Raw genomic sequence first — 21,271 nt, 5'->3', positions numbered from 1 at the left:
ATGACTGATGAGTGGGCATTCCGCAGAAGAGACTGGACAGGGGAAAATGGCGTTAACGTTAATGGACAATATTGTCATCTGCAGAGCCAAATTAACTGCGGCAGGATGCTAATTTGGTAGTTTGTACATTATTAACATTTAATATTATCTGGCTTAAAAAAAAAAAAAAAACATTTAATATTATCTATGTCAAAGCAAAGCAAGGTCCCTTTTTCTGAGTTTGAATGATAAACGACAAAACACTGCTATTGAGTCGGCCCGCTTGGATAAGTAGGCTGAGTCATGTGGTAATGTAAGTTTTCTTTAATCTTTTTCACACACTACTAGAAAATTTCCTTAAGAAAATAAATACTCTAATAATAATTATAACTCTAAATACACCTTTTTAATAAATATGAAAATAAATTACAATATATTATTATAATATTTTTATTTTCTTTTTTTATTTATCTCTGATTAAAAATTTATAATTTAGACATTAAAGTGAAATTTCACTTTTTAATTTAAGTATTCCTTTAGCTTTGTTGCGTCATAATTACTCTTCTTTAATTATGACTATACTTTCAATTTTGCTTTGTCATAACGTGGAAATGCACTCTCATCAGTATTAATTTTTTTTTTCCTTGTTATAGACTATTTTAGTGTGCAAATACATATATGTTACTTTGAGATTTCAAAAAATTAAAAAAAAAAGATGCCTCAAATAAAAATTATTGCATACATTTAATATGCCAAAATAATTCAAAAATATATAAATCACTGTTTTCCATCAAGGAATGCAAAGAGGAACAAGCGTTACAATTGCTGCATTGGATCCATTTCGCAATCCAACTTCAACATAGAAATATATTAGCTACGTATCAATATTCAATATAGATATAGATGAGAACGAAGCAACAAGGAAATTTCCTAACAAAAGGAACCAGAAATCGCTACATAGAGCTAGAGTTAAAAAAGATGTTTGTGGCATGCTTCTGCTTCAATTGGAAAATGGCTAAGAAAAGCAACAACAATGATTAATCTGGAAATCTGATAATACATCTAGCTACCTCATAGCCTGGCAGGCAAAAGCGTTGCTTATTTGTAATCCTTAGATATAAATCAACTTTGTAATTTTTTTTCATGCTTAATTAGAGGCTTTTAATGAATTCTATCTTTAGGGAAAATAATAATAATGATAAAGGTAGCTAGACCTATAATTGAAGTAATTGAGTAATGTCAACTGGGTAGGTATCGGTAGGAGATTGAGCCTTGAAAGCTCTTTGGGCATTGATCCTATAGGCAGCCTCCGTCTGATGAACCGCATCCCACCACATGTAGTCGTTTCTCTCGGCACAAGGATCAACACGAGGAATACATATGGAAAGACCCACTCTTGGCTCTGTTTTGCAACAAGCCGCATCTGTCACCTTAAATTCTGAACAAAATAAAACATTAATAATAAATAATCGATCCAGGGAGGAAGCACAAATTCATAAGAATGAAAACAGGACATTACTGGATACTGAAGATCTAGATATCCCATAGGCGTCCACTAACATAAATCTGGCATCTCTTAGATCTTTATTAAGTTGATCAACGAGTCCTTTAAGCCCGGCGTTGAAAAGGCCAATTGCATGGGTCTTTTCACCTACACATTCAGAATAGTTTTTGGCAGCAAAATGTTTGGAGTTGGCATCAGGAGAACAGTCAAGCGGAGGTATTCCAAACAATGCTATCTTCCTGGCTCCAAGCTCGTGGAGACTCTGAAAAATTTTTAACCATTTTAAGCAACTAATTAATTCTATACCATACGACGCGATCATCAGTACTAACCGTTAATTGTTTAGAGTATTGTTCAAGAAGACGAAAAGCATACTGCTGAGGAGAATAATGGCGGCTTGTATTATAAAATAGTGGCAGAAAATAGTTGCCGATATAGTCGTTGTCGCCCATTGCAACTGTATATAAGCAACTGTTAAGGTATGAATCGGTCGTGTTTCCTAACAGCGTGGAGATGCGCGAGATTATAGTTTTGTGATTTTGGAGCTGCCCGTCCATTCCGATTCGAGCACCCTGATCACATTTTAGTTGATCTTTTTATTTTTTTATATACAATATCAAATTAGGAAAAAGAGCTATCAACTGACAATTTATATGAATTTAATTTTCAAGAGAAATTGTTTGTGTCCGGTCCAAGTCTAAGTAAAAAAATTAAAATTATTAATACATATTAAATGATAAAATTCGTTGACGTAGATGTATCAAGAGCATAACGCTAACACTTTGCTAATAAAAAGATGAGAATTAAATTAATTAATGTGTTATAAATACCACGTGCCTCCCAGTTTCCTTAAGAATCCCAGATGAGCCAGAGGCATAATTTATGCCTTGGAGAATGTCCTTATTGCATTTCCGATTACTTTGGCTTGCAAAGGATGGAATGAAGTGGCTGAATCCAAGAAATTCAGCTGCAAGAAAGAAGATTTTCCATTTCAAGTTATGGAAAACTTAAGAGAAAAAAAAAAAAAAAACGTAATAAATGGCAGGCAAGAAAGGAAGAAACCTAAAAAATCAGCAGTGGTGCGACCATTTGTAAATCTTCCAGTGGGGCCTTGGAGAAAATCAATTCCATAAGGAGGATAATTGGATTTAGCGAGGGTCAAAAGACGGTTATTGTTGCCATCGTCGTAATACGAAGCTCCAAAAACGAAGTAACAAGGCACCTGTGGCTGTGCTTTTGGTGGTGCTTCTCCGCTGCACCAAGCTGCCAAGGTCAATGCCAGAATCAGGACAAACAGAACAAAAGTCTTCATGATTTTTTTTTTCCAAATGGATGAAGGAATATTAAAGTTGAAGAGAATGCAACTGATTATTTAAGGGGTGACGAGCCGAGTAGGTTGGCGAAGAAATTGGATTGCCTTTCTTTGCGCAGAAAATTGGATTGCTTCTCCAGTCACATGATTAGGGTGCCTTATACAGTGCCGTACAGGATCTCTATCTTTTTTATCCATGCAATTTGCCACTTAATGATTCAAAGAAAACTTTTCAAGGCATTAAAATAATTTGCCAAGGACTACCCCATATGATTATACACATTGCAATTAAACATAATAATTGATTAATACTAAATATAATCAAATAATTAAAATATAACCGAAACAATAATTTTATTAGTACAAGTGTTTAGAGTCTACTGTTAATGCGGCTTTAATTTCACATTACCGAGTCCTTTTTAAACCGTGAGTTCTCAAATTGAAATCTGAATCAAAACTAAATAAAAAAATTACTAGCGTAAAATTTTCAACCTACCTCAAATGTGTTTCCGAGAACCTCCGTGCGGGCGACTTCGAGGACCGGGCAAAGTTAGCAGACCATGTTCTTGAAGACCCAGTTTACCGAGACAAGTTAGAGCGTTTGCAGAGTTGGCCTCTTTGTATAGAAAGGATAGTGCAGTTTTGCTGTTGTTGGAGATAAGTGATAGATTTGGTTGGGACAATGAAGATAAAGTTGGGCGGAGTAAATTGTCAAATTGAACTTTGAGCTCCCGGGTAAATTCCAATTTGGATTAAGATAGTTGTTAATCTGTAGAAATTTATATTACAGTAAAAATCCTTTGAATTTTATCTAATATAAAAAATAAATTTCAAAGTTAGATTTTAGAAAAAAAAATCTATATCTAAAATTTTTCAAAAGTTTAAATTAAATTATTTTTTTTTTATTACTGATATTGAAAATATCTTTGATTATATTATATCGAATTTTAACTGTCATAAATATCTGAAAAATTTAGTTTCATAAATATAGCATACAATGATAAAAAAAATGGTTGAGTGAACTTACATTTTTTACATTTTTTATTTTTCCCGACTTTTTTTTAATGTGCAATAACGGAATTACAAATGACTAACCAACCCCACATGTTTTGATAAAAAAAAAAAAAAAAAAAAACCAACCCCAAATGTTAATTTTTTTTTTTTAATTTATTTATTTTGGGAAATAACGGAGGCCTCACACGATTCCACCAAGCCTCAGCTGCCGCCCCCTCTCTCTCTCTCTCTCTCGCTGAGCACAACTCCATAACCATAATTTCAGCTCAGGCCGTAAACAACCGTCTCTCGTCTCTTCATCCAGGTAAAACTCTATTCTCTTTCTACTTCAATTCAATTTACCTTTCGCTTAATTTTATCATTGTTTCTCTCTTCTTGTTCATAGTTCAGCACTTCAGCTTTCACGTCCTTTTCTTTTCTAGCTGTTAAAATTTTTGTGGATTTCTAGGAATCTTATCTCTTCCCTCTCGTCCTCCGTGTTTCTTTTTAATGCTATCAAGGGGGAATTTACCAAATTTGAAGTAATTCCATCAAAATGTTTCATGGATTTTATTTTTTATTTAGTTTTGAAAGATTGTTTCTTCACTCAATCAAATTGAGATTGTTTAGTGAATGGGTATGTTGAGTGTTGCCAAGCATACAACTGCTTTCTTATCTTTTACTTTGTCGAAATAGGAATTGTCTTTTTCTTTGCCTGTTAGGTGTTAACCCCTATCCTTTCTGGTCTTTTTCAACAAAACAGACTCGCCTTTAATCAGACTAGTTGCAGATGCTCATCTCGTCCGCACTTCGCCGCATGTATACCTTCTGACTATTGGTTTCTTAATATTCTCAGTATGAACCATAGCTTCTGTACTGTTCGTTCAGTTGTTCATATAGGTACTGGAATGCCATGTGAATTACAATGGAAGTATGGGCCTTCTGTCTAGTGACTTACTGTAACGTTCTTCTATCAATTATATCTTTTTACACCGTTTCTTGAGATCCCATTTTCTACCGGGGAACTATAGGATGCACATTTCCCTCATGACTCTTTCAGCTAGGTTTGCTACTGTCTACTGATGTAATTTGAGTTTGAGGTGCTGGTGACATGCTTGTCATTGCTAGCACCTAGTGAAACTTATATATGGAAATCTAGCCATATAGTCATTTATGGGGAATTTTATATAATCCATGCTTCCTTTGTTTGGTGATTTGTTCCCTGGGAGAAACTCTATCCTGGCTGGTCAACAGGTGTACTCGTATATCCCATATGAAGTTTCATTTGGATACTTTTATTCATTTTTTTTTCATTTTAAATGATTCTGTGGATTGTGTCCTTTCATTTTGTTCTTGTAGTAAAATGGCTTTTCTTTCTATTCCTTCTTGTTTATTTATGTGAATGCTCTGGGTTTGGTTCTGCTATTTTTTGCAGACTTCTAATGACAAATAATGCCGAAAATGATGCTCTAGTATTGGTTGATAATGCATTTGGGAAGCTTCCTGATCATATCCTGATAGAAATTTTCATCAGAGTTCCCGTATCAGAATGGGCCCAAATATCATGTGTTAAAAAGCAGTGGGCTAATCTATTTCGTGGAGAATGCTTGTGGCATGCTGCTCTTAACAGAACTTATCCGTTTGCAGGCCAAGCTAAAAGATGGCCTGGACCTATACCTCGAGGGTTGAGCAGAAGGTAAGTTTAATGACCTCCTAGCATTTTCTTCGACGTCTTTCCCACTCTTTCACCATTGGTTCAATCACTGGGGACTCTGCCAAAACCTTGATTTTTCAGGCAGCACATACACTATTTTGGCAGACCTATAATATGGGAATCTTCTTATCCTTAAATTATTTAAATATGGACACTCAGTTTCTATTTGACTCACTAAACTATATCTTAAGCTTAGATAGATTCCAAATCTAGTGTCCATTCTATGTGGAATGTAAAAGAATTTCCTCGTTCAAACATTAATAAGGCTGGGATGTTTTTAGATTCCTTGTCTCAGAAAGCAATAGGACCAGTTCTACTTAACTAAATGAATTTTTTTTTTTTTTTTTTATGGTCATTCTGATGTTCTGATTTTGATCTAAGCTTTTCAGGAGATACACAGCTTTATATGTTAGTAAACAGATCTTTGCTCTGGATGGTGAGATAGATGAGATCGTGGGTCATACCTATTTGTTTCTAAAAGAGCAACTTGAACTTTCCACAATGCCACCTCCGTCTGGCATTCTTCATGGAACCATAATAGGTGTGCCCTTTACTTTCACTTTCAGTTCCTTGTGCATCTGTGCTTGTAACCCTTCACACTTTTTTAAAATTAAAATAGGCACCATTTTTATTTATTCATGAATTGAGTATTGATACCCCAAACATATTCATCAAAGTTGGAAGGTGAAATCAATTTCCTTGAGGCAGCCAGTCAGCCCCTGCTACTTGTTCATGGAGGTATCTCATAAATTTGGAAACAATTTGCACTCTTTTATAATTGCCTCAATAAATATAACTATTTTATGTCTAGCCAAAGATCACTAATAGATGCAGTTCTACTCGAGTCAATGCAAATTTTCTTGAAACATGAACACAGAGCACCATATCCACTAGTGAAATCCTATCTTGATAATTAAACTATTGAAACTGAACTTGTTGCTATGTAGTGGAGTGGGGCTGTGTGAAGTCATTTGATCCTTATCATTGTATAAATGATACAGCAATAGTTAGTTTGTGCCGTGACCATATGCCAAGTTTTGACTTTTGATTACATATTTATCTCTGGATTTTAGCAGATCAATTTATTGCTTGTGGGAAATCAAGAGACGCTGCCCATGAGCTTGCTTCCCAGATCTGGCTAACTGTTCTCGATAATTTGGAGGAAAATGAGCACACGTTTCTCTTACTTAAACGCCTTGCACAAGAGGGCGATGTAAGTTGCAATTCTGAATTTTTTTTTGTCATTTTTACTTTGATAATCGTACAAGACGACCTAGAAGTATTACACATTTCTGAGGATTTAACCCGAAATCGTTTAGAGTGGAGAAAGCGAATCCATATAGCCGATCCCAAATTTTTGGGATAAAGGCTTAGTTGAGTTGAGTTGAATTGTTACTTTTATAATCATATATGACAACTGGGAATGCCTTTAAAGGAAGAAATGGGCAAAATGACTTGGCACTTGTTTTATGTTTCTTTGGAATGACTTGTTGTCATGTGGTGTCATTCTGTAATGTGAGTTATTTTCTGGCTGATGTCCATGCATTTTGTACAGGTTTTTCTTCCATACCCGTACACAAAATCCATTAAAGTACAATGGAGGGTTTTTGAGAAGCTTTTCACTGATTTCCGCGACTGTTTCAATCATGTAGATTATTATGATGTGCTGGCTTGTGCAAAGAACAAGTTCCAGCCGATACCTTCTGCTTGGTTGGGTTACTAGATGACTTACTACTCAAATTCATTTTCAGGACCACACTGTTTATGTACATATAAATGCAACTGTTGCCGTAAGTCCTATTATTTCTCGTCTTATATCATAAAAGGAACTGTATATTTTTGTGATCGTTTTTGTTTCATGCTTTCCCTTACCTGAATGAAATAACACAGTAATATGATTTGAACCCTTTATTACTGTAAAAAGTTTTTAACTGATATTTGTTTCACGTAATATGATGGAAGCTTATTAGTTTATAGCTCACATTCACTTCAATTTACAGTGTGGAGCTTGATACATCACGATGTAGATGAATGTGAGGTGTTAGATGGGAAAGTTAGATGAATGAAATAGAAATGTTGAAAATTGAAATTAAGTTCACGGAATGAAATGGAAGTTTATGTACTGTAATAAAAAAAAAATTGAAGTGGTGTTTATTCTATATTTTATTATGGCTATGATTAAAGGAAAAAAAAAAAAGCTTTTTGGAAAGTACTTGTTATAATTAAAATATATTAAATTAAATTATAATGCATTTTAATTAACATATTTAAAGATTTTTCTTAACATTAAATTTGACAAATGATGTCAAACAGAGTCAACCCATTTAATTGAAAAGTGAAGAGAATTCCAAAAAGAAAACGTAACTCAGTTAAGATAAATATTATTAGGATTGACTTGGATAAATATGAATCTTAAATGATAATATATATGAATTTGATAATAATTTTTTTTTAAAATATAATTTTAAATGCATATTTTCTTAAATAGGCTAAACAAATTATATAAAGAGAAGAGAAAACAAGATTAAATGAATTAGATTAGAATTGTATATAATTTCTTAATGAATTTTAATTTAATAATATTAAAATTATTTTAAAATTAAAAAAAAAAGAATCTAAGTAATGAAAAATAAAGCATGTGGATTTAGTTAGGAAAAAAGTGACGATTAATTAATGAAATTGAAAAGGAAGCTTTATAAAGAAAGAAGGTACTTTACACAGAACAGAACAGGAAAGAGAAGGAGCATTGAAAAGGAGAAGCTTCAAGCTTGGTTTAGTTGGAGACTAAGGAACCGTACAAGGGAAAAGAAAAGTTAATATAGTTTTTTTTTTCTTTTATTTAGCTCTACTGAAATTTAAATTTAAAATTCTATAAAAAATTCAATTTAAAATTTTATAATTTTAAAAATACTTTTTATATTGTTAAATTAAAAATCGTTAATCAAAGTTAACTTATATATTTTACTAGTTGTAATAATTTTTTTAAAAAAATATTAATTATTTAAATCAATTCAATTTATAATTTTAAATTTTAATATATATATATATATTTAAACAATTTCATATTTATTATTTCATTACGTGAAATACAGATATTTATTTATAATAATAAAATTAAATGTGACATCACTTATTCATTTATAATGTAGTCAAATAAAATATACTACACAATGTATTAGGGCAATTAAATTTATTTTGTTATAATTTATTTTTTTTAATTTATTTATTTATTACAAAATAAAATTTATATCAACTAATTTATTTACTTAATTAAATAAATTAATCAAAACTCATATCTAAAAATAAAATGACTAAAATACTTTTCATTTAGTTTGAGAAGCTGAAACTATTTATATTAATTTAAAAAATTTTTAAATATTTTTTTTATTATTATTTAAATTATTTATAATTTTTTACTCTAATTTAAATATTATTTTAAATATTTTAATTATCTGAACTGATATCATCTATACAGAATGACTTTGACTGCAGCGAAGGTGTTAGGTTGAATCATCATAATACAGGCGGGGGAGTATTACAGCGAGTATAACAGATAAATAATTATTTATTTTCATGAAATGGTTACGAATTAGAGAAAATTAGATTTGGAATAATAAATTGATACAGTAATTAATTAATAAAAAAAAAAAAAAAAAAAAAAAAGAAGAGAGGAGGTCAATGGGTCAAAAGGAAAAAAGGACAAGGTCGATATGACGGTGAATTGAAAAATGGAGAAGGACAATAAAGAGAGAGAAACGCAGAAATCAAAAAACTGTGTTTAGCTTAGCGCGGCTTTTCTGAGATGTGCAATGGGAGCTGTGTGCTTTCCCTCTGACAATATTCTATCTACTGTGTCTTCTTCACTGCTTCCTTCGGGTCCTGTGCTCCTTCCATATGCGAATATCATTTCTCTTTTGATTATTTATTACTTTTTTTTTTTAAAATGGAAATATAACCATTTATTGCTCCTCTCTCCTCTCCTCTCCTCTCCTCTCATCCTCCTCCTTTATAATTTGTTTTCACTCTTTGCTTCTGGAGCTCTTGCCCTTATGAATTCCGTCCTTCGATATGCTTTTTCTTTTCTCTTTTTTCAGAAAAGACACGACTCGTGAGAGACAGCTTTTCCCGAAACCGATCTATTAATAGCTGCAACTTTGAAAAATGAAATATTTTTTTTAAAAAAATTTTTATGGGAGTGGAAATGGAAGCAATTTATCGGTCACATTTATAGCGTTTCATTATTCCCAATTAGCCTACCCAATACCAATCGAGATCGAGTGACTGCTCTCTCCGTTTCCTCTCCATTACTACCTTGTTAAGTAAGTGGTTTTGTTGAGGAACCCTTTATCTCTGTTTCCCCAACCCATTTCTAAGTTATAAGCTTTCTAGGGTTTCACATTGATCGCTGATGGTTTGATTTCTTTTATTCTTTTGCTTTCTTGGTGTGGCTATTGAATAACATTCAGATGTTCGTGCTTTTGGAGCTCTGCACTCTGGAGAAATTTAAGGTAGAGTTGTCAACCAGTTATGTGAGCGTTTTGTGTCATTTTTCTATTGCTTAATATGCCATTTTTAGCACTGAATTGGTAAATCGTAAGTACATATGTAGAAAAGCTGGTGTTTTTATTTAGATTTCTAGTGTCTATGGTGATTTGCTGTGTACGACTGCTTAGTTGAATGCTTTTGAGCACTTATTTATTTTTATTTTTTTTAAAGAGTTTGAGGATACCACTTGATTTCTTCAAAGTAATTCATTCGTGGAGGGAAAGTCGATGGGAGATGATAGTGCGCTTCCTTGGTTTTTAGATAATTGATTTTATGGTCTAGGACATTTCTTGGAGGCGTTTTGTTGGGATCTTAACGGATTTTTACCTATATTATTCTTCTTTGACCATTTTGACTTGAGGATTGAGATTGGTCCACTCCCCTTTAAGATATGGGGAGAAGGGTCAAAAGAAACGAGTGTTCCTGAAATTGTTCTATGTTGACGAAGTTTTCTTCGTGTGATGTGATTTCGGATAAAGAATTAGCGTTGTGAGATATTCTCAAAGAAACCGTGGGTTGAAGATGGATTTCTTCAAAGCAAATAAGTTTAGAAAAGCCCACAAACCAGACCTAGAGAAGGATTTAGAGGATAAGCCTGTGGCACAGCCAGAGGAACCAAAGAATGACAATGCAGGTGGTGGTGGTGGTGGTGGTGGTCATGTTGTGGGTAACAAGTCTGCTAATGCTGATGCTGTAGCTGAATCTGAGGATGATGACGATGATTTTATAACAAATGAGGTGAAGAGGAGGTTGAAAGAACTGAGAAGAAACAGTTTCATGGCGATAATTCCTGAAGAAGAGTCATGCCCTGAAGGGGAGGAAGATGAGGAGGAGGGTGAAGCAGAGACAAACTCTAGTGAATGGAGGGATTTTGAAGCAGAAGGAAGGAAGTGGTGGAGTGGGTTTGATACTGTATATGACAAGTACTGTGAACGGATGTTGTTCTTTGATAGGATGATTGTGCAGCAGCTCAAAGAAAACGGTAAGTTTTGCCATGTTTTGATCAAGTTGCTTTCTTGCGTTATACATATTCTTACAGCAAGTTCTGTTAGATAATTGTTGCATCTTCTGGGGCATTTTATTTGAACAACATTACTTCTTTCTTATTCTCAAAAAAGGAAAAAAAAAAAATCCTTCTTTGTTTTCCTTTTGACTTATCAGATGTTCTTTTGTGTAATATTTTTATTGTGCTCAAGTCTATTTTAAATCGAGGTAATCTGAGTTGACTAAATATTGTGGAGTGCTATGTGATTCATATTGGATTTAGATGTGGAGTACTATGTGATTCATATTGGATTTAGAGCTCGCGTATATGAAGTTTCTCTCAAAACTAATCAATTAGCCTTTTGCAAATGCATCTAGGGTGATTGGATTTTTGCAAAATTTCAACCAAGTCACATTTTGGATCACCGGAGAATCAAGTTCTGGGGAAAAAAAAAGTTGTGCTCATTTCTTCAATTTCAACTTGGGGTGCTCTTGATCCATCTCAAGTGACATTTTTTTGTTAGGGGTTTTTCTTTTTATTTTTCAGAAAGACACCATGACAAAGTTCAGACCGACAGTGAAGAGATTTGCCAAATTGAGAGGTTGTTTTGTTGGAATTTTGAGGTATTGCCCATGTGGCCTTGCACTAGGCTAAGAATGTGTATGAGTCCGGACAAGGGAAGCAGATGTTACAAAGAAAATAGAGCACTTTATGGGTGGAATGGAAAATTGATGGTACAAGAGGACAATATTTATGAGCCATTGTTTCTATAGGCCTTTCATGTGTCTTTTTGTATCCCCAACCCATGTTGTAATGTTATGGCCTGCAGATAAAATTTATGCATAGGATTTAAAGGCATCTATATTTTCTTTTTTTCTCCACAACATTTCTTCCTTGTTATAATTTTTTTTTTCCAGTTTCTAGTTTGAGTGCTGTGCAGTGTGCAATGACCTTGTCTATTATGTGACAGGCTGTCATACTCCTTTAAACCCATCACCTAGGTCTTCTTCAAAGAAGCTAGCATCCCCTTTCCGGTGCCTTTCCTTGAAAAAGGTCGAAGAACCTGAGGATGAAACTGAACACCTGCAGCAGCCATGGAATGACCCATATCAAGATCTTGAAATGGCATATGTAGCTCAAGTTTGCTTAACTTGGGAGGCACTTCACTGCCAATACACTCAACTGATTCAGAAAATCTTGTGCCAACCTGAAGGTTTAATGTGTTACAGCCACAGTGCTCAGCAGTTTCAGCAATTCCAAGTTCTGTTGCAAAGATTTATTGAAAACGAGCCCTTTGAGCAAGGTCTCAGAGCAGAAATTTATGCTCGTGCAAGGAATCTGTTACCCAAACTGCTTCAGGTTCCGAATGGAAAAGGTATATTCATGGTGATGAACTGAGAGAGAGAGAGAGAGAGAGAGAGAGAGAGAGAGAGAGGAGACTCTGATTGTATTGATTAAATTTTCTGTTTGAAGTTTTCACTGCTTTATAGTTCCAGTTTCACTTTTTACATGCTAATACTAGTACTCAATTTACTAGCCCCAAGTAATTAAACCACATATTATATCTGTTCAAATGAATGTGGGCCTTTTTTTTTAATTAAATTTAATTTTTGAATCATTTCAGGTTCAGATAGAAAAGAGACAGGTGAAATGGAATCTGATTTACAGGTAGTGGCCCCTGATCTTATCAAAATTATGGAGAGTTCAATCCTTACTTTCCATCTTTTCCTGAAGATGGACAAGAGAAAGGCAAGCAGTGTTCTGAACTTGTTTGGAAATCAGAATCAAATTGCAACCCCTCTTCAATTGATTCAGTCTTCACTCGAGAAGGTAAGGTTCTCTCATATAATTTCTCAGTTATTTCTTAGTTACATTGCCTTCCATTAATTATGAAAAATAACAGAGGGGAGAACTGGGGTTGCATTGGCAGATTCAAACCTGAGAATCTGTCTGTAACCAATTGAATTATTTGATTATCAATCATAAACTAAACATGAGAATTGGGATAGAGACTTTACATTTCAGTCACAAGAACTGTTCATCTCTTCATCTTTTTGTTTTATGATTAGTGATAACCAGTTCATTAACTATTGAAGACTGAGTAATGACCTTTTGACTTTTATCTTATTAATTTGCAGAAAAGGACGAGGTTGAAGGAGCTGTGTAAAAAGAGTAAAGGTTGGAAGAAGAAATCGTGGCCTCAAATGTACGAGGATGTTGAGTTGTTGTTTGGTCTCATAGATGTTAAAATCTTGTCCAGGGTTCTCAGGATGGTGAAGATCAGTAAAGAGCAGTTAATATGGTGTGAAGAAAAAATGAAAAAACTGGCCTTATCAGATGGGAAGTTGCAAAGAGACCCCTCTCCCATCCTGTTCCCTTGTTAATAGCTGTATAAGGAAGGATGTAATCAGGATTATGAGATGGTTAGCTGCAGGAATAGACTGACCCGTTCTCTTAAACCATAAATGTGAGAAAGGGTTCCTGTAGTGTGGCATCTACTAATCTGTGTACTTGTGTAGATGAATAGATAGAACAAATTGCGTGTGGAAATGGTTCTATCTGTTTATCTGCACGAAGGACATAGATATCCTTTTGTCAAGTTTGTTTTTGAGGAAACTAATCTCGGTTTGGCATCAAGGGGGAAGGATGTTTGTAGGGGATGTAATCTGATTTATCTGTGTTTATGAACTGAAATTGTTTTAAACTGCTAGCAGTTTAAGAACTTTTTATGTCTTCAACCATATAGACATACATAGTTTTGAGATTTAAGAAGTGATATGTTGGTTAATATAGGCTTTTGAAAGGAAGAGTCAGTAATATTGGAATAACCTGATTAATGATTACTGCTGTAAAACGCATGATGCTTGTATGAAGAGTTGACTAGTGTGGGAAATTTAAAAATAAAAATCACAGGGGACGAGAGCGGGAAGGATTGGAGACGAGCTAAAAATGAGAGAGGCGTCAAAGTCAATGGCCCGGGGATAGGACCCCACAAAATCTCAAGACTTTGGGCATTGGGCACTTTCCATGTATTTATCAATGTGGGGTCCTTTTTTAGAATGAGACAACACTTTCTGAAGGGAGCATCCTTGGCATCGTTTGTGTTTGAAGCATGTGTGCCTCATCACTCCATGCCCCGTTATTATTATTATTATTATTATTATTATTATTATTTAGGATAAATTACAATTTAAAACCTTTAATTTTAATAAAAATAATTAAAATATTTTATTTTTAATATAAAAATAATTAAAATATTTTATTTTTAATATAAAAATAATTTAATTTTTAAAATTTTATTTTATTAATAATTTAATTATAGATATTTTAATAAATGTATAAGTTAATTTTTATTGTTAGAAATATGATTAAGTTTTTATCAAATTTAGTTAAAATATTAAAATAATTTTATTTTCAATCTAAAAATAATTTAATTTTTAAAATTTTATTTTAATAATAATTTGTATTCATATTTATATTTATATATATATATATATAACAAAGTAATAGAATAGTTTTATAAAATTATAAGGATTTATTTACCAGTAGTTATAATATTTAATGATTAATTTATAAAATATATGAATAATTTTATAATTAATTAAATATTTTAACGGCTTTAAAGTAATTAATTTATATTTAAAATTTTTTAATCTAATAGAATTTATATTTTAAAAATATGAAAATTAAATTATTAATAAAATAAAATTTTAAAGATTAAATTATTAAAAAAATAAAATTTTAAGGGTTAAAATATTTTTAAATTAAAAATAAAAATGAAAATATTTTGATTTGTAATGATAAAAACTAAGTCATAAAATTTATTGAATCTTATAAATTAAATTACTTAATTTTAAAAATATAAATATTAAATTATAAATTTTATTAAGTTTAAGAACTAAAAACCTGTTATTCACTTGGTACCTTTGGCCTCCACATGAGCATGATTATTCAGAAAATGTGAATTTCTTTCCCATTTCAACGTCTCTATTATGTTTTTTCATTTATTAAAAGCCGTTAATTTTTCCATTTTCCCAAATCTAAAAGCTTTCGACGTTCGCAGATACTATTCCTTATTCCAAACAAACACCGCTGACGTAATGCTCGACAAATTTGAGATACGCATTTCTTTCTTAACCAACACATGTTCTGTTTTCGTCATTTAAATCCTTGTAAATATTTTTATTTAAAATTTTAACTATAATATTAAATTAATAAAATGTGTTAATATATAATTTTATATATATAAATATTTTATATTTTAATAAAATTATTAAAATTTAAAAATAAAACTTAATTTTACTTAGATCACATAAAAATATATTTTTTTAAGTATTCTGGATGGGTCAAATATCTGCTGCGAGACTCATTTTGTTGCTTTATCATTTTTTTCCATTGTTAACTAGCTTTTCATGTATAGCAGTATAGGGAGCAACGATGGATCATCTGTAAATTCATTATTTTGTTGCTAGAGATATTTGTGGAGTGTAATCTTTATCCATTTTGATTTGGCTGGGTTATGCAAAATGTTGTGACCTAGACTTTTGCTAGTTTGGAAGCGAGTTTTTGGGAACAAGGACTGGGGTAGTGTATAGAGATATTCTATTAAAATTGATGTGGAGTTCATGATGAGAGAAAATGTGAACTTAAATTTGAGTAGGATTAAAACTTTTTTGTAGGCATTCTCACTTAAGCTGGTTGTCTTTCCTCTTCTAATCATACAATTTTATTATTCTTATTTCTATTTTTCTTTTCTTATGGCAACTTTAAATTGCAGAATGCCGCATATGGCTCTGCATCAATGGAGGGAATAATGTGACTTTCTTTTTCGTCTAAGAAAAGAAAAGAAGAACAAGGGCTTTGCATAGCCTCTAAGTAGGATGGCAATGGAGAGCCCTATGAGAATGGTGGAGACTGTTGGAGCTAGAAAGTGGCCCTTTGTAAGGATGCAGCCATATTTCGGTCGTCCTTAAATAATATGGCAACAGTGAACTTGGTATTGCTCATGAGGGGGCAAAGATTCCATGGATATCAAACAGATACGGTTCCTGGTTGAAGTGGCAGTGCACCGCCATGTGTGGAGGGGTCATTTGCAACTATTGGTAACCATTATGCTGAACAAAACTTAGCATGAGTTCTGGCTTGGAAAGTTTAAGCAGTGCCAGTGAGAATTGTGAGTCTGAAGAACAACTGCGCTCTGATCCAGCCTCTTTTGCATACTATTGTTCAAATATCAACTTGAATCCAAGGCTTCCCTCACCTCTATTGTCATGAGAGAATCATCAACTTGTACTCCATATCAGTGGTTTTGGCAGTTGTTTGAGGTCTGCTTCTATAGATGACAGTGGCAATAAATCCTTGCAGTTGTCTAAGCTTTCAACTCATAAGAGCTAGAGGATGGTAAGCCACCCATAGCATTGGAAAATAGTAGTGCACCTATCTCAGGACAGAAGACAACTTCTTCGGAAGCTCGTCATAAAAGTTTGATTGACCTGATTCATGTATTCAACTTTCTATTTTCACCATACAATGATTAGATTTTAGCAGGTTAGCTTGAAGACAATTATATATATAGATTTGAATTATAGCTTAGCTTTGGTTTTCACTAAGTTGTCCATTGCATTTTGAGATCATAAAGTAAATACTAGTTTCTCATTTGTGTTGCTTTACTTTAATTATCGTCCCCTCCTCCCCAGGCCCCTTTGTGTGTTTGTAGTAGGACTACCCTCGCACCCCATCTCCTGTTTATAGCGAGTCTTACTATTCAAGCCATGTGGCAGAGGAAGCAGTTGATCTAGATGGATATCCATGTAATTTCATCAAATATTTCCCCTGAACATTTCAAAGGCATCAGAATCAAATTCAGGTTCTGATGATGTCTGCGTCAACTCATTTACTTTGGAGACAGATGCTATCAGGCTAATATCTGACAATGATCCTACAATTCATGCTTTTCCTCATCATGTCTTGATGAAAAACCAAACTGGCAAAAAGATGAATCCATTGGACAGAAAATTTTGTTGAATAGTTCATCTTCTTCATAGATTCATGCTTGAACTCCCCATATAATAGTTGACTGCCTGTGCTTGTTGGCTACCTTAAGAACAGGCTAGTCTATGGTTGGTGAAATACCTTGGCAGTCGGCACGCAACTAAGATTCTCTGCTATTGAAACTTCTTATGAAGACTAGTTGTTTAAATCTTCTATAATTTTTGTAGGTTCTTATGCATGTAATTATTTTGTATTGCTGTCCTTCTTTATATATCGTATGATACTCAGAATAGTCATTACCATATCTTTATCACATGCAGGGCAGCTGACCTATTCAATTTTTTTTTTCCTTCCTAACAGCATCATGCGTGCTGGATTTGGTTTTCATTCAATACTAAGACATCATCCTCTAACCTCTATTGGTTGTTTTTAAAAATGAAGCTGGAATTTAATTTGGGGGATAATTTATAGTTTTTTGTATGATACGAGAGGAATTCACATTTTTTTTATAATATTTTGTGTTTAAATATTTTGCATGTATATAGTAATGTTAGCCAAATATATATTTCTTTTTTTATTTTTTTAATATTTCATAGCAAATCTTAGGTATTCTTTTAACGTTAGGCATCCGATGAAGAACCCTGTTTGGTTTGTTAAGGCTGTGAATTGTTGTATAACCCCAATTTCAGGTATGCTTCTGGGAAGTTAAAAATACAACGCCAATTGACTCAACTGAGAAGCAAGGACAAACAATCCAACAGGACCAAAATTTCTTGCTCAGCTAATATTTTTTTGGTCAACTTGCAATGGGCATACATAAAAGAACTGCCCTATCCCATAATTGTAAAAGTAAAGGGAGGGATATCCAATCCAGGATTTCAGATATCTGCCTCCAGGCAACTGATTACCACTTTCCGCCTCATGTTTATGACTTATAATTCCAACATTTGCCCCAAACGGGATTTATGCCATGTCTCGCAAAGCCGTTATACAAGCCGTTTGTCGGCAATTAATATATCTTTCCAAGCTTCATAAAACATCCAAGTGATTCCAGAGGAAGGCATGACTTTTAAACAACTTGCACCCCATCCTCTGTAAAGTCCCATCAAACCCTCCTCCCGAATGACTTCTGAAAGTGCTGCTGCCATGTGAGGAGGACACTGACCCTGCAAAGCTCCCACCATTAGTCGTTTCCTGGCAACCTCCAAAGGAAAGCTGATGGTGCTAGCTGTAAAGCCTGCCATAAAAATGAAAATTATAATGGCAATGACAAGAGAAACCAGATGCCATTAATAATCATCAGTAACATTATATCTTGATGAAAAATTATCGCATATACTAAAGGACATATTTAATGGTTCTCTTCAATGCACTATTCATATCAACTATCTGAAACTCCTGTGCGTTCCTCAGTTTACTAATTATAATTTAGAAGAGATTGAAATACAACTCAAGATTACCAAGAAAGCCCATTTTGACGCAAGATACTTGCATATTTGCATTGCATATATGTCTTGTATCATCACAATGTTAATAAGAAAGAACAACATTTTTCTAGAATTATTCTGGAAAGTCAAAAGTAAATTTTTATACACACAAGCACAATTAATTCTTAGTTCCTCACCCGCAAGAGCTCCAACCAAGAGCATCTCTGGACGGTTTAATGACTTCTTCTTCCTTGACTGACAGTAAGAATTCTTCATTGTCTCGTACATGAAATAGTAACATGTACTGTATGGAAGCATGCCAATCAGTGTAGGCGAAATACCAGCATAAAAGGCACCAATCCCTCCATCCTTGTAGATTTTGGTAATTGCAATGCCTAGACTAGGGTACAGATCACGACTTACAGTCAATCGATCCTGTGCGCAAATACAATAGAAATGTCAATTTTGCTGAACAATGAAACATAGATAAAATAAGCTTCTGTGTTCTCTGATGTCCTGCAGATCCTCACGACTAAAACTATATAAGGAAAAAAAGGTTCCAGCGCAATAACAATAGCTAAAACAAACGCAGGGACCTAGAAGAGTATGAAGCAAGATTATGACATCATTATGAAGAATATGAACTGAAGCAGCAGACAGTTTCTGCATCATTGAGGTTCAAACATAAAACAAAAAGAAATTGTTGAGCTTGAACATTTTCAGATTTAAAGACAACAAACCATTGCAAAAATACCTTCAAAACTTCAAGAGGATGGCATGCAAGCGTGCTAACAATTCCAGCAGCAGCACCAGCTACTGCAACTGGGGAAATCCAGGAGAGAGAAAAGTTCAAGCTGACAGGACCAATTTGCACTCTTGGACAGTCAGTCTGATTCCATTTCTCTTGTGTTGACATCATAACCCGCTTAACATACTCAAATGTTCCGAGCTCAATAGCCTGGGTAGGGATTATACGAAGCATATTGATTGCATTGCCAGCCCAAAGCCCTTGCCAACCCTGCTGCTCAATGATCTCAAAGAAACTACCAGAGATGTTTTTGGATCCAACACCAACGACCATTCTTGTTCTGGATAATTGGGATGTTAGGAATAGGCAAATGTTTGATGGATCAGAATTAAATGCCCAACAACAGGTAACAATTTTAAAAAAAATGTCTATATAATATTAGATTTAATTTCTTCATGATTTTTGTCTAAGAAAAAATATTCTAATTGGAACAAAAACCAGATATGTTTCTGGCCAATTTGGTCAAGTGGTTATTCATTATGCTTAAACATGTCATTTTATTGACATTGTAGTATTATTTACAGCACATTGTAGGGATTAATATGTGTATTTGGTTAAAAAAATTATACAGAGAAGTTTGCCTGCACTACCATATGGAAAGATAATTATGTAAATGTTGTGGCGATAAACAATTATATAAAAATGAAAAAGAAGTACGAAACAAGGAACACTAACCTGATGGTTTCTAAAGGAGCAAGTACAGCCTTGGTCATAGCCCCAGCTAAAGCCCCACTGAGAAACTCACCAACTTCTCTAGTCTTAACAAACTCCTGAGTTGCATGTACATGGAGTGGAGTTTGTGTTAGTGGTACTAAAGAAAAATAAGGTAAAAGTATTTGCTATGTACCAAGAATACACATGGTAAAAATAAGAAGTCACACACAGAGCAATTAGTGAGAAGCAACAAAGATAGAGAAGAAATCCATATACATCAAATAAAAAAAAAATTGAAAAACACCTCCCTTGAATGAACCTAGCGTGACAATGTCCCTTTTCTCCAATTGGTGGGCAAGTAATATAGGAACAAAAAAGTAATAAATAGAAGTAGTAATAAGAAAGCACATACTCTAATAGAGAGCTTGAAATGAGGTAGTTGAAATCGGAGGTGAGGAGGAGGAGGATCCAACTTATCGATTTCGAGGTCTTTGGGAAGCATCATAGTAACAGTGCAGACATCTCCAAAAACCCCAGCTCCGTATTTCTTCTTCTGCGATTGGGTTTCAAAATCCATAATTTTGTCCTTTCGATCCGTAGCGTAAGTAAATTAATTTTGAGGAAAAAAAAAATAAATTGATAATAATAATAATAATAAGGATGAGAAACAGAGGAGGTTTAAGAGAGAAAAGAAATTGCGATAAGAATCGTTTATTAATATTTCAATGAGGAAGAAGAAACAGACGTGCCTGAGAAGGGAACAAGGGATGGGCTAAGAGATATCTATCGAGCGTGTTTAGGGTTTTGTGATTTTGATTTTGAAGTGCTGAATTTGGGCGCTTCTTTTTGGGAGGTCTGCGTCTCTCTCTCTCTCTTTCGGCCTCCTCAGCCTAGGGGATGGGGCCCACCTCCAACGACCGAGTGTGAGTCTACTACCTAGCTTTTTGGTAAAAAAAGGGCACCCCCAACGGCGGCGATTTATGGGACTTGATTTTTAACTTCTATTTTATTGTTAAACATGGGTCCCCGTTTGGTATAAAAATATTTTTTAACAGAAATTTCAATAATTATTTTAAATAAATTTTAATATATTTAACTGAAAATTACAATAGAAAAATAAAACGAACCAAAAACATTTTCTTTTCCAAGTTGAGTAATGGACTCACAATTTCAAAAAAAAAATTACTTATTATATTCAAAATTACAAAAAAAAGAAGAATTTTAATTGACGAACCAAAATATAAAATATATATAAATAATTGTTGTTATATCATTTAAACATAGTAAATTTTATTTTACAAATATAATATATTAATTTTGAATAATTATATATACATATATATAAAAGTTAGAATTTTC

The 21,271-nt window shown here is 33.4% G+C and overlaps 4 protein-coding genes across 9 annotated transcripts; 2 read left to right on the top strand and 2 right to left on the bottom strand.

The window, feature by feature from the left end:
* Nucleotides 1-731: 731 nt before the first annotated feature.
* On the bottom strand, nucleotides 732-2,832 carry LOC110671360 (GDSL esterase/lipase At1g29670-like). The gene is made up of 5 exons (XM_021833798.2): nucleotides 2,546-2,832; nucleotides 2,314-2,450; nucleotides 1,816-2,055; nucleotides 1,499-1,745; nucleotides 732-1,417 (listed from the first exon to the last, which is right to left on the bottom strand). The coding sequence occupies exons 1-5, from the start codon at nucleotides 2,793-2,795 to the stop codon at nucleotides 1,194-1,196; spliced, it is 1,098 nt and encodes a 365-aa protein (XP_021689490.1). The 5' UTR covers nucleotides 2,796-2,832; the 3' UTR covers nucleotides 732-1,193.
* Nucleotides 2,833-3,957: 1,125 nt separating this feature from the next.
* Nucleotides 3,958-7,437, top strand: LOC110665942 (uncharacterized). 3 transcript variants are annotated; one of them, XM_058139928.1, is made up of 6 exons: nucleotides 3,976-4,113; nucleotides 4,552-4,607; nucleotides 5,224-5,484; nucleotides 5,892-6,043; nucleotides 6,576-6,715; nucleotides 7,058-7,437. In XM_058139928.1, the coding sequence occupies exons 2-6, from the start codon at nucleotides 4,579-4,581 to the stop codon at nucleotides 7,223-7,225; spliced, it is 750 nt and encodes a 249-aa protein (XP_057995911.1). In that variant the 5' UTR covers nucleotides 3,976-4,113; nucleotides 4,552-4,578; the 3' UTR covers nucleotides 7,226-7,437. The 3 variants fall into 3 exon arrangements, with proteins under 3 accessions (XP_057995913.1, XP_057995911.1, XP_057995912.1); XM_058139929.1 differs by having other exon boundaries at nucleotides 3,979-4,113; nucleotides 6,579-6,715; XM_058139930.1 differs by lacking the exon at nucleotides 4,552-4,607 and having other exon boundaries at nucleotides 3,958-4,113.
* A 1,805-nt stretch (nucleotides 7,438-9,242) lies between these two features.
* Nucleotides 9,243-13,804, top strand: LOC110671375 (uncharacterized). 3 transcript variants are annotated; one of them, XM_021833823.2, is made up of 6 exons: nucleotides 9,243-9,821; nucleotides 9,969-10,010; nucleotides 10,219-11,029; nucleotides 12,003-12,407; nucleotides 12,657-12,862; nucleotides 13,171-13,804. In XM_021833823.2, exons 3-6 carry the CDS (start codon nucleotides 10,570-10,572, stop codon nucleotides 13,414-13,416), a joined length of 1,317 nt encoding a protein of 438 aa, XP_021689515.2. In that variant the 5' UTR covers nucleotides 9,243-9,821; nucleotides 9,969-10,010; nucleotides 10,219-10,569; the 3' UTR covers nucleotides 13,417-13,804. The 3 variants fall into 3 exon arrangements, with proteins under 3 accessions (XP_021689515.2, XP_057995598.1, XP_021689516.2); XM_058139615.1 differs by having other exon boundaries at nucleotides 9,969-11,029; XM_021833824.2 differs by having other exon boundaries at nucleotides 9,243-10,010.
* A 3,967-nt stretch (nucleotides 13,805-17,771) lies between these two features.
* On the bottom strand, nucleotides 17,772-20,808 carry LOC110671370 (probable mitochondrial adenine nucleotide transporter BTL1). Of its 2 annotated transcripts, XM_058139524.1 has the most exons (6): nucleotides 20,662-20,808; nucleotides 20,325-20,465; nucleotides 19,934-20,028; nucleotides 19,205-19,538; nucleotides 18,648-18,885; nucleotides 17,772-18,260 (listed from the first exon to the last, which is right to left on the bottom strand). In XM_058139524.1, exons 2-6 carry the CDS (start codon nucleotides 20,415-20,417, stop codon nucleotides 18,010-18,012), a joined length of 1,011 nt encoding a protein of 336 aa, XP_057995507.1. In that variant the 5' UTR covers nucleotides 20,418-20,465; nucleotides 20,662-20,808; the 3' UTR covers nucleotides 17,772-18,009. The 2 variants fall into 2 exon arrangements, with proteins under 2 accessions (XP_057995507.1, XP_021689508.2); XM_021833816.2 differs by having other exon boundaries at nucleotides 20,325-20,797.
* Between the last annotated feature and the right edge of the window lie 463 nt (nucleotides 20,809-21,271).

The sequence above is a fragment of the Hevea brasiliensis genome, chromosome 17 (assembly GCF_030052815.1).
Source record: "Hevea brasiliensis isolate MT/VB/25A 57/8 chromosome 17, ASM3005281v1, whole genome shotgun sequence".
In the NCBI taxonomy this organism is placed as follows: Eukaryota; Viridiplantae; Streptophyta; class Magnoliopsida; order Malpighiales; family Euphorbiaceae; genus Hevea; species Hevea brasiliensis.
The sequence above is the reverse complement of the archived record's forward strand: the minus strand, read 5'-3'. Positions and strand labels throughout refer to the sequence as shown.

Bases quoted from the DNA above. Each gene is read 5' to 3' on its own strand.
- LOC110665942 (XM_058139928.1), top strand. From the start codon at position 4,579: ATGCTCATCTCGTCCGCACTTCGCCGCAT. The intron at 5,485-5,891 runs GTAAGTTTAATG...TAAGCTTTTCAG, and splicing joins CCTCGAGGGTTGAGCAGAAG to GAGATACACAGCTTTATATG. The intron at 6,716-7,057 runs GTAAGTTGCAAT...CATTTTGTACAG, and splicing joins GCCTTGCACAAGAGGGCGAT to GTTTTTCTTCCATACCCGTA.
- LOC110671375 (XM_021833823.2), top strand. From the start codon at position 10,570: ATGGATTTCTTCAAAGCAAATAAGTTTAGAAAAGCCCACAAACCAGAC. The intron at 11,030-12,002 runs GTAAGTTTTGCC...ATTATGTGACAG, and splicing joins GCAGCAGCTCAAAGAAAACG to GCTGTCATACTCCTTTAAAC. The intron at 12,863-13,170 runs GTAAGGTTCTCT...ATTAATTTGCAG, and splicing joins TTCAGTCTTCACTCGAGAAG to AAAAGGACGAGGTTGAAGGA.
- LOC110671360 (XM_021833798.2), bottom strand. From the start codon at position 2,795: ATGAAGACTTTTGTTCTGTTTGTCCTGATTCTGGCATTGACCTTGGCA. The intron at 2,451-2,545 runs GTTTCTTCCTTT...TCTTTCTTGCAG, and splicing joins CACCACTGCTGATTTTTTAG to CTGAATTTCTTGGATTCAGC. The intron at 1,746-1,815 runs GTTAGTACTGAT...AAAATTTTTCAG, and splicing joins AATACTCTAAACAATTAACG to AGTCTCCACGAGCTTGGAGC.
- LOC110671370 (XM_021833816.2), bottom strand. From the start codon at position 20,489: ATGGATTTTGAAACCCAATCGCAGAAGAAGAAATACGGAGCTGGGGTT. The intron at 20,029-20,324 runs GTATGTGCTTTC...CATGCAACTCAG, and splicing joins ATTTCAAGCTCTCTATTAGA to GAGTTTGTTAAGACTAGAGA. The intron at 18,886-19,204 runs GTATTTTTGCAA...ATTTGCGCACAG, and splicing joins ATCCTCTTGAAGTTTTGAAG to GATCGATTGACTGTAAGTCG.